General features: G+C 31.0%; 1 protein-coding gene across 1 annotated transcript in view; it reads right to left on the reverse strand.

Moving 5' to 3' along the window:
* Positions 1-11,880, reverse strand: part of LOC130452422 (SEC14-like protein 4) — a 47,903-nt gene that overhangs the window by 15,436 nt on the left and 20,587 nt on the right. The window contains exons 2-4 of the mRNA XM_056791698.1: positions 3,887-3,956; positions 1,587-1,630; positions 1,410-1,530 (exon numbers count right to left, since the gene is read on the reverse strand). Of these exons, the coding sequence (XP_056647676.1) occupies positions 1,410-1,530; positions 1,587-1,630; positions 3,887-3,956 (235 nt within the window). The remainder of the gene's footprint in view (positions 1-1,409; positions 1,531-1,586; positions 1,631-3,886; positions 3,957-11,880) is intronic.

Consider the following 11,880-nt stretch of genomic DNA (forward strand, 5'->3'; position numbering starts at 1 on the left):
AAGGGTTCAGTTAATTGAATAAGTATGAATAATTATTCAACTCAAATTAATAATATGAAATGACCAAATTCATTTAAATGCATTGACTTGATAAGATGTGTCAAAATTGTTGGTTAGAAAAATATGGATAAAACTTAAATTAAATTTGTTTATGAAATAATATATTTTTTCTCCAACCATCCAAAAATGTTGACATTTTTGTACTATTTTAAGGTGCAAAAGCCATCAATTCCCTTACTTTTAAACCTAGGACTAAAAGTAATTGCATTTGAGCTCTCTAATTGAAATTTGAAGAACAAAACATTGTCTCTTACAAACCTAGTAAAACAAACTAATTGGGCACTATATATAGGTATTTATTTGTTGTTTATAGTGATATTGAATGTACAATTGGAACAATTATTGCCAAAATTCAAAGCATGAAATTATTACTAACAATTTTCGAAAAAATCAAAAGATTTTCATTAATGTTAGAACAACTCAAAATATTCTCCGTAACTGTTGATACGTGATTCTTCAATATATCCTTCTGCTACCGTACTCGATATCCAACCTCCATGTCTTTTAAGACAAGTGAGGTCACTGCCACAATCAATAAGAAGTGCAGCAGATGTTCTTCTTAGCGAATGTCCAGTATATTCCTTCCAATTATCTAACTTCAAAAATTTTGCAATTTCTTGCGGCACGGCACTAATTTTGTGAATACCAACAACCATTCTTTGACACTTCCCATTAACATACTTCAAAAATAAACGACGTTCCTGTATATTTGATGCCTGTAGTGCAACATATTTTCGAAATGAACGCAAATAATTATCGCCTATAATGGTAAACAAAAGAGGTTACTTGTTTTTTGTCTGCAAAATTTTTACGACCAGGACCGAGTCCATATCCTCAATGTCATCAATTTTCAAATGAACTAGTTCGTCACAACGCATAGCCCCTCCAATTCCTTATACTAGAACAACCTTTATCATCAAATATAAATTATCAGGTACCATATCCAGGAACCGATCCACTTCCTCCTTTGTGAAAACCCTAGACTTTTTAGATATATATCCATCACTTTGCCTTTTTAACAATGCTCATAATTTTGAATATTTACTAATATCCATACCATTTTTGATATCCAGTGTGGATCTCAGCATTGAATACTGTGACCAAAGAGTGGATGGCTTGACGGTCTTCGTTAAATTTGAGAAATACACCATAAGAACACTCTCCGCATAGTTTTGCACATTTTTTTCTTTACATCAATCCATGAATCGCCGATATGCAATTTTGCATCCACTCGGCTGCGTTACGCTCCGCCTCGCAATTGCAAATATTGCTCGTAAAAAAGATGCACTTTTAATCCTTATAATATAATATACTAATTTACTCTGGAAATAATATAGACAAATTATTACCAGGTGCTCCATCTTTGTCATATCCGCAGGTACCACTTGGATGATAGAGCTTGACAACTTCTGGAGGATCCCATAGTAGTAAATTCGTATCAAGCTCCCACTGCTTCCGAAACATCATCGACTGAAAACAAAACATTTTTATTGTGTCTCTTAGAGAAAAAAAATGAAATAACTCACTTCTCGAAACATTTTCTCGGCATCTGTGGGATTCCAATTTCGTGCTGAAAAAAATAATCATCCATTAGAAATTGGTTAGCTATTGTCGTGTGCCAGAATCCCATTTTTGATAACTATTCTTCTAACGACAATTCAATTCTCTTTTTTAAGTAAAGTAAAGTAAAATGATAAAAACACGTAAACGATATCATAGAAATTATTCAAAATGTTCCGACGAAAATGTCTTTTCAGTTTATGAAGTGTATAGACCACTAATTAATTCAAAAATAGATTACTGCTACTTTAATGACATAACTGCATCTTTTATTCGAAACTAGTTAACTCAGTTCATAATGTTGCTTCCGATTGTGTCATAGCCATTAATTGCAACCTTAACTTTAAGCATTCCTAAAATCAAATTTAGTTTATATAAATATCTTCGGCATATACTGGAGGCTCCATACATCCGAGAAAGTAGCAAGTAGGATAAATTTAGTCTAATCGTTTTGGTACATTTCATCGAAGTTTGATACTAAAAAATGTTTTTTATGAAGTGAGTTAGTTAAGTATTGCACTTATAGGTGGAAAAAAGAAAAAGGTGGCTAATTTAACAAATTAAAACGTGGTTTAATGGCAGGATATCTATTGTTCACCATCCATGATTTGATTGAGTACGTTCGTTAAACTTGGTGTCAATAAAATAATCCACTCAAAGTCTTCACATCGCTAAAAGATGATGTAACAACGTTAGTAGTGCGAAATTAGCTAATGTTGCCTCGGTTGTCACCGTAAATGAAAGACTATCAGCTTTACAAAGGCAAATAATAAAAGCCTACAAGCTACACAATTTCATTCAAATATTAATATATTTTCTGAACTGTATTAATATGTGAAAATTGTCGTAGCTGTAGAAGTAGTTAAAGTAAAAAATATCCTTTCCGAAATGTGTACGGAACTTCCATGGTTTATTTATAGCGGACTATGCCCTATTAATGCAATCATCTAGAAATCGACCTTCACTTACTTCGCAAGTTTCACAAAACACGATATTCAAATAACATGAAGATAACTAGATATTACTTATTATAGAAATAAATTGCATAGACAGATCTGAGAAAATTTGTGCTAGGTGTAGATGACGAAACTCAACGACCGCATAAAGTCTTAAAGTAATCATTAACTTTCATGTTTAATAATGTGGAATATAGCAAAAGACTGTATATTTCCACTTCAACTGTAAAATGCACAAACAAAAAACGAAGACCTCACATAAAAGCAATATGATTGAAGCGTGGGTTGCTTCGTATGAGATAAAAATAACTTTGCGTTTTTTAACCAATAGATCTGAGTCTGATTCTCAGTCCGGACACTATTCAATTGATTTTTTCGATTAGTGAAAATTATTCACTGATTAGACTTTCAATAATTCCTTTCTTTCAACATTTTCTTAATAAGCTTGCAATGTACGTGTCTCTCAATTTATTGCTGCATCATCGTCTTTGGAAAGTGGGGCAAAATCAAAACCAAAAAGTCACGTATAAACTTATATGTGAATTTTGGTAGGCCAAGAACAACAAGAGCCATTAATAAATAAAATATGATTTTAGTTGATCAAGATCCAACAGTTAGCGTAAAGAATATGGCAAGACAATCAAATATGTATTCTTCAAGTACTGGAGAATACTTAAAGGATATCACACAGACAAGCCCAAGAGCTATTATCAGATGATCTATCGGATAGATTCTTTTATGTCAAACATTAGAAAAAAGGAAGCTTCAATCTAAAATTTTTTAATTGTATTATTTTTACGTACGATACCATCTTTACGCGACAAGATGTATTCATGGAATTGAATTCGATCGTTCAAAGTAGGTCGAATTCGAGGCCAAAAAAACAGTTACAAACATATAAACATACAGATGATACCCGTATCAATAAAAGTGTATTTTGTAGAAAGTACAATGATTAGCTTTCTTCGCGAGTCTGATTCCGAACCAATTTAGTACCGATCGCAGACGCACTTTCCTCCGCGAACGACAATTTTTAAAGTGCGCATGTCTAAACTGAAACGGAATCAAACCCGAAAACAAAGCTAATATTTACCCTTAAATTCAATTAGTTACTGGCGTTCCTGCGTATAGAAATGGACGATTATGGGTGCTATAGAAATAAAAAAAAATTTCAAAATAAATCTAAATAATTTAATAACGTTGTTCTAGCTTCAATATATTCATGATGATTGGCAAGAGTATAGTGAGCATAAACGTGCTAAGTTATAATCGAGTCGAAAAAACAACGCTAATTATTGGATAAAACTCACCTCGTAACCACCTAAGTAGGTAATGATCATCATGTTGAGGTAGTATGATATCATTGATGCTTCTTCTAAACTGTAACAAAAATTTACCATTTATATAAAAAAAGAAGTCCACTTAATATTCAAATTTCATGACATAAGTATATATTATTACAATAATAGAAAAATTTTGAGGTTATTGGATCAAAGTTTTGAAATGACTTTGGATATGTATATTCAATGGAGATTTTGTTATTATATGCGTTATAAAAGTAGTATAGTATATAGAGGGTGATCCGGGAATTGAAGCAAAAAATTCGGGAGTGAGTAGATGACGTGAAAATAATGCTGTGACAAAAAAGATTTTTTCATACGACCCCTCGTTCCTGAGTTATAAGACTTTGAAATTCTCTAAATTATACATTCAAACAATATGAGTTTTTAGAGAATGATCTCCATGTGGTGTGTTTTATAAAAAAAAATAATTCTACACTACTATCCGAAGGCCAGGGGCTGCTTAAGCCCAATGGTTAATAATCCGTAACTTTTAGAGTTTTATCAATACATACACTATTTCTTTCAATAGCTCATTAATTTTATCAACCATTTTTTTACAACAAATCTTTATACATATATTTGCCCTATCCCTAATAAAAGTAGGTAACCTCTTAATTTCTACCTGTGTTGAGTGAAGCTATACTATGCTCTGTGTCAGTGATTTCCTGTTGCATGTCACAATTGATACTTTGATGTTTTTAAACCAGAATTTGTTAGCAGAAATTTTAAATCAAGGAGTTTACAGAAAATTCAAATTTTGAAGCTTTTTCAAATTTCCTGTTAACCCCCATCCATCTTGTCGTCTGTTTCATAGCCAATTTGTTGTTCTGTCTAATATTCTCGTAAATTCTTCTAACACATTACAGAACACTTGAGAATACTCTAGAATATTCGATATCCAATAGGTATAACCAAGTAACAGGAAAAATAAAAATAACCTAACCAAATAATTGAAACCATCATTGGGCCAAGTTTCAAACAAACTGTCTGAAATCTTCCCTCTTATGGTACATTAAGACTAATGGTGGTTTTGAGGTTTCGTTCCCATTGAGACTTTTATCGGCTTGCTTTGAACTATCATTATGTCAAGTTTCAGAACAATTGGTTAGAACCAATTACCTCCTTCCCAGGATACCTTCGGACACTTGTGGGGTAGTTTTGATGGGGTTGAATCAACTTTCCTCGAACTATCATTGTGCCAATGAAATTTTCAATCAATTTTTTAACAAGGTACTCATTATTTAACTCAATAAAATTTATGGTTTAGTAAATTTTTAGATCGTTTTACACACCAAGGAAACCGTTCGCTATAAAGAGACATTCTGAAGAAAATTATCATAAAACGAAATTATTTATTGGAAATACTTAAGGAAAATATTGGAAAATTTAGTTGGTTAGTCTACAACTTATCAAATACAAACAAAAAAAAATATAATAAATGTTCGTAGTACGCACCTTGCACTTCTTCACACTTCCGGAGTCTACAGAGGATATTTTTTTAAACTTGAAGAGCATTCCATGATTCTGCCTTATAGCATCACAATGGAAGTTTATTATATCGATCATTTCGTTACGGTTGTGTTTAACAGTTGTGCATATAATTTCTATATAAATGGTTTGATAATATATGTGTTGGAAAAGTACAGTATACTGATGAAGCGGATCTCACATCGTAGTTTCATTATTTAATAATTATTCAAAATTATTTTTTTTTTTTGGCCAACGGACATCGTCCAATTAGCCATTAACGCTTTATGTTTCACACCCAGGGTTCGTTCTGGGAAACTAACTCACAGACAAGGTAGGAACAGGTCTCTTTTGTTGAGTAACAAAGGAGGCGAAACAAACTAGATTATAGGAAAGTCAAGAATTCCCCAAACTAATATTGTTCAGTAATTAATAATGACTGCTTTTTTATATTTTTTAATAAACTGATTCATTGTTTGAATTTATTAATTTTTTATTTCTCTACTAAAATATAATAATATTTATCGGATTGATTCAAAAAATGTTTGAAATTTAATATTAAAAACCAAACACCAACGCAAATTTTTGACAAAGAAGATTCCTACTAAACATTTTAAAAATTTGATACAATTATATTGACCATTATGACAGAATCTGTTTTTAAATTTCAAAATTCGAATGCTACTGCGATTATTCATCCGAAACTACATAATGTGAGGATAGTAAACAGAAAAAATCAAAGTTACAACACCATTTAATAAATTGACTAACATAGTTTATGTATTTCAATTATAAATAGAAAGTTAGACTTCCAGTTGGTATTGTATGTGAATTATGTGAATATGCAGCCAGTAACCAGTTTCTAACTCTAAATTCATGATCTATCGATACTTTCTAGACGATAATTCATTTTTTCATCATTTATTGATACTTTCTAGACGATAGTTCAGTTCTTCATCATTGATCAGTACTTTCTAGATGACAAATCAGTTTTTCATTATCTATTGATACTTCCTAAATGATAATTAAGTTCTTGGTCATCTATAGATATTTTCCAGACGACAGTTCAGAAATTCATAATCTATTAATACTTTCTAGAAGATATTCCAGGTATTGATCATCTATCAGTTTTACAGATGATAGTTCAGTTCTTCATAATCTATTGATACTTTCTATAAGATAACTTAATTCAATTCTTCAACATCTATTGATACTTTCTAGGAAATAGTTCAGTTATTCATCATTCACCGATACTTTCTTTTTAGAAGGTAATTCAGGTCACTTCATAATTTATAGATATTTTCAGGATAACAGCTGAGTTTTTCGTCATCGATACTTTCTAGACGTTAGTTCAGTTCTTCATCATCTATTAATACTTTCTAGAAGACAGTTAAATTATTCATCATCTACCGATACTTTCTAGAAGATAGTTCAGTTATTTATCATCTATTGATACTTTCTAGAAGATAGTTCAGGTATTCATTATCATACTTCAGTTGATAATTCAGTTCATCATCATCTGTAGATACTTTCTAGACGACAGTTCAGTTCTTCTTCATTTATTGATACTTTCTAGATGATAGTTCATTCATTCAGCATCTACCGATACTTTCTAAAAGTCAGTTCAGATCTTCATCATCTATTGAAACTTTCTATAAGATAATTCAATTATTCATCATCTATTGATGATATAATGGGCCATACAGTCGGTAAAGTACCTCTTCAATTAATTAAACTAGACCGAATTAAACTACGCAAATCTTCTGGACATGTCCGAAAGAGATTCAATTTAAAGACACGCGAATATTGAGTAGGTAGTAAAGCAACTTAAAAATAAGTCAACAAAGTTGTTATGGCAACAGACAAGAAAGCAATAATTCTGACAGTACTATCTATTTATATAATTTCACCATACATAAAATCAGTTACTCCTGACTTTCCGGAATCTTTAAATAACATAATATAGCCCATAATCAAATCTTTAATATCTAATCTATTTTTACTACAGTAAAAGATAAAACACCATCTAATAAATTGACTAATGTAGTTTAAAAAATTCCCTTTTTGAATTGCGATAAAAAATAAATTGTTCAATCCAAGAGGTCTCTCACCAATCTTTTGCCGACTTGCCACACTGTAGTAACCTGATTACAATAGAGCTTACATATTTTGACAAATGGACGTTGCTAAAGATGATTAAAGCATTTGTTATTTTTACTTTTATTGTAGTTATTGCTCCTTCTATTAAAAATAAAATTACTATACATACAACGAAACATTATCGCCTCGAATTTTTTAACCTGAATTATCATCATTTCAAAACAATGTTTAGACGTAAAATTTCACACTTATACAACAGAATAACTTATTTAATTTTCTCCATTCCCTTCTTATGTAATATAATAGTTTGTCTAATCTTTGAAGAATATTTATTGGTTTTAACCTGAATATCTTGACTATTAGTTGAATAGGTACTGCAAAAATTATATAATAACTTATAAATGTAGAAGTTGGTTACGTGAAAGATTCAGAATTACTTTTTATTGCGGTGACTGCACCTTCATCCTAATTGGTACAATTAAATTTCTAATTTTTTTCATTTTATCCGTAATAGTAATAGTGCTAAAAGTTTAAGGAAACATTTATACGTTGTTGAATAACTGATAATTTTTTATTCAAACATTCAATTACGTCGAGATTTATACTTTTACGTTTTAAAAATTATTATTATCTATTTTTCTTGAAACGTTGTTCAGCTATTCAATCGGAACCACAATTTTTTTGCAACGGGAAGTTATAAAATGTGTATGTATTTAGTAAAATAGAGGAAGATGAAGAAATAATTTCAACATAGCGTATTCTGATGAAAAAGTAAGCTTGAACAAGCGTGATCTAAAAAGTTTCCGACAAGTTTTTCAATTTTTGTCTATGCACTTTTTTTAGCGATGGCCCAACCTTTTTAAGCCTCCTAAATAATAGTTGCCGTCTTTCTCCTTAAAACAGGCGTTGATCTATTCGAAAATGTCCTCGTCTGATGAAAGTGACAAATTAGAAACAAGGAAAAATCGCTAGGGCCAGATCCGGTGGTTACAGTGGGTGATCAATCCATTCAAAGTGCAATTCGTGAAATTTAGTCAATCACCGAAATGTGGAAGAATGCGTTCTTTTGATGGAAAAACAGTTTCCTTTTCTTCAAATGCAGTACTTTTTGCAATCAATCCCTATACCTTAACGAGCAATGATTTTTTTTATGTTTTGAAAGATAATATGTAAAACAAAATTCACTTTGTTGAAGTTTCAAATATTTTTTAGATAAATGTTTTTGTATGAAATAAACTAAGACATAACTTGATTTTGATTTTCATTAGAAATAAAATCGTTTTGTAGATAAATATTTTTTATAAAATAGGTCGCGAAAAAATTTGAAATCTCGTAAAGGGACTCGGTCAAAGAAGTTTGGGAATCTCTGGTCTAGTCAGTTTTTTAATTTCAGGAGTACAGTGGTGGATCCAAATTCCATCTACAGTTATGAATCGACCATTTTCATACTTGCTAATCCTCTAATTTAAGGAGAAAGTCGGCAACTATTTTTATAAGTGTTAAAAAAGTTGGAGCATCGTTGGACTAAGTACATAGACTTAAAATGAGACTATTTTATCCTAGAAATGTATAGTTTCTTTATTACCGATATCGAGGTCTGTGTAGAATTGTATATGGAACCGTCAGGGCTACTGCTGCAGCACAACTTCCCTATTTAAAGCGCTTCTAACAAAAGTATATTTCCAGCCAAAAAAAAAATAAATTTGTTTTCAAAAATGAACTTTACGGAGCATTTTGCTCACGGAAGTCTTGGGACAGTATATTAAGAATTCTTCTTCTCATGCTGTCTTCTCATTCAAGTTTGACGACCACGTTTTTAAATGCGTCTCTGTACCTCGCAACATGAAACAATTCTCCAATGATGAGATTTGTCCATTCTCTTATGTTACGGAGCTAGTATTTCTTCTCTGTCCTGCATTAAGTTCTGTAGTAGTAGGTATTTATCGTTGCGTAAGATGTGTCCTATGTAAGATGTTTTTTTATCTTATTAATTGTCAACAGCTTTCTTCTGCAACTTAGTACTTCGTCGTTGGTGATTCTGACAGTCAAGGGTATCTTCAGGATCCGTCTATAGAGCCACATCTCAAATGCCTCAAATTTGTTTATCATTGAGCTTTCAAGGTCCAAGTTTCCACTCCGTATAGCATTACTGACCACACATAACATTCCATGAATCCTATTCTGATATGGAGGCTTAGATTTCTGTTTGTAAAAATTGAGGAGTACTTGACAAATGTCTTTCGAGAAATTTCAATTCTGATTTTGATTTCTTCGTCTAGATGCATTTGAGCGTTTATGACTGAACAAAGATACTTGTATTTTTGCACCCATTCTATTTGTTTTCCATTCAATGTGAGAATAGGGTTAATATTAATATTTTAGTTTCCACTTATAACCGCGAGTTTAGTTTTTTCCATATTTATAGTGAGTCCTATAGTTCACATTCTCTAATAGGATTTGAAGATCTTCTCAACTCTCAGCCATTAAGTTGTTGATTAATCTTCCTTCGATGTTTACCACTCATGTTTATCCTCCAGCACTTTCTGAAATACAAACTGAATATATAGATTAAACAGTTTAAATCTAACTATTTAATCTATATTAATAATTATTTTATTGGAATTATTATCAGTAATCTGTTCGATTGCCACAATCATTCAGTTTTGTATCATTTCTATGCAAACAGGTTATTCTAATATAGTCTCTTTGTATGCGTTTGCGATTGTTATAGCTTCATAATGATTTGTATCAGATCATCATTTTATTGTATTTGTGAATAATTTTTTCATTTTCTTTGTATGAGGTCTGATCATGATATTTAGAATTTATAGTTTATAGATTATATATTCATAATGAATCACCCTTTTTATATTTATATACAGAATTCAGTCATAACTTTAAAATGTCTTTATTTCTTTATGTTGATTTATTGCCTCGAATATGTAAAATGCACAGTTTTGTTGATCTATCAATAAAAAATTTGTCTGTAAAAACAGAAAATTGAATTGGTATTTTCAGTTTTGATGCAATTTTTGTTTGAAATAAATTTATTTATGACAAAATTGTTAGAAACGCTAATGCATTCCGAACAAACCTTGAAGTTTGCGTCATAACGATGTCTATTTTATAAATTTATTTTATTTTTATTCTCATTACTGTGGTATTGAAGTAATATAGTTTTGAAATATTTTCAAATTACTTAAAAATTTCACAACGGCTGTTCTGTAAAAAACTCCAAGTTAAATCGTGAAAGTCTATCGTCTGAAGATATTGGAAGATACATTTCGGTTTTTATAGCACGTATCGCTATCACAAAAATGAAACTTACTTTCACATATAATTAGAAATGCATAACGTGTTCCAATAATTATCTAAAAACTTCCATATTCAGAACATTTCCCTAAAATGTTTTACTTGCATATTTTACACGAAGTGAAATATAAGTTAAGTAGAAATTTCTAATGGGGGCACTTACGGATTTAGGCTTGATGTCTCTCTAGTCCATGTTTATGACGTCGCACTTAATTAATAATATAATAAATTATATTCATTTTGATACAATATTTTTATTCGAAATTTAAAATAACTTTAGTTCCTGCGACATAAACTCATACGACCCCTCATGAATTCTACACTAGTATCTGAAGGCCAGGGGTGGATAATGCCCAATGGTTAACAATCAGTAACTTTTACAGGCAGAACCTGTACAAACTAAAAACAGCCAAACTGATTTTTTCAATCGATTTTTCAACAAGGTACTATCTGTTTAACTCGATGAAATTTATGATTTAGGAGATATGTATATTTTTAGATCGTTGTACATGCCAAAGACAGCGTTGCCATAAAGAAGCATTCTGAAGAAAATGATCATAAATTGTAATTATTTATCGAAAATACTTACTAATTGAACTACATACTGTCGAATGTCGTGTTACTCACATAAGGAAAAATTGAAATGGAGAAAAATTAAATTGGTTAGCCATCAGATAAAAATAAAAAAAAGCTGTTATAAAAGTTCGAAATAGGCACCTTGCACCTCTACAAATTTCTGGAGATTATGGAGGATATTTCCTTGAACATGGAAAAGCATTCCAAGAATCTGCCTTATAGCATCATAATGGAAGTTTATTCTATCGTTTCTTTCCTTATGTTTGCATATACGAAGCCTTAAGATATTCCCAACAACTTGGGACTCGTATTTACTTCAGGGAAACGTGGTGGCTATGCAAATTTAGAAAAATCAATTTTAGTCTCTACCTTCTAAGGGTGATATCTCGGAAAGGTGTGGGCTGAGGAAATTTTAAAATGGTAAAGACCCATCTTAATTTCATACGAGCAATCACATCCTGAATTTTTACGCATGAGTTTGGAAACACCCTGTAACTATTGAATTC

The sequence above is a fragment of the Diorhabda sublineata genome, chromosome 1 (assembly GCF_026230105.1).
Source record: "Diorhabda sublineata isolate icDioSubl1.1 chromosome 1, icDioSubl1.1, whole genome shotgun sequence".
NCBI lineage: Eukaryota > Metazoa > Arthropoda > Insecta > Coleoptera > Chrysomelidae > Diorhabda > Diorhabda sublineata.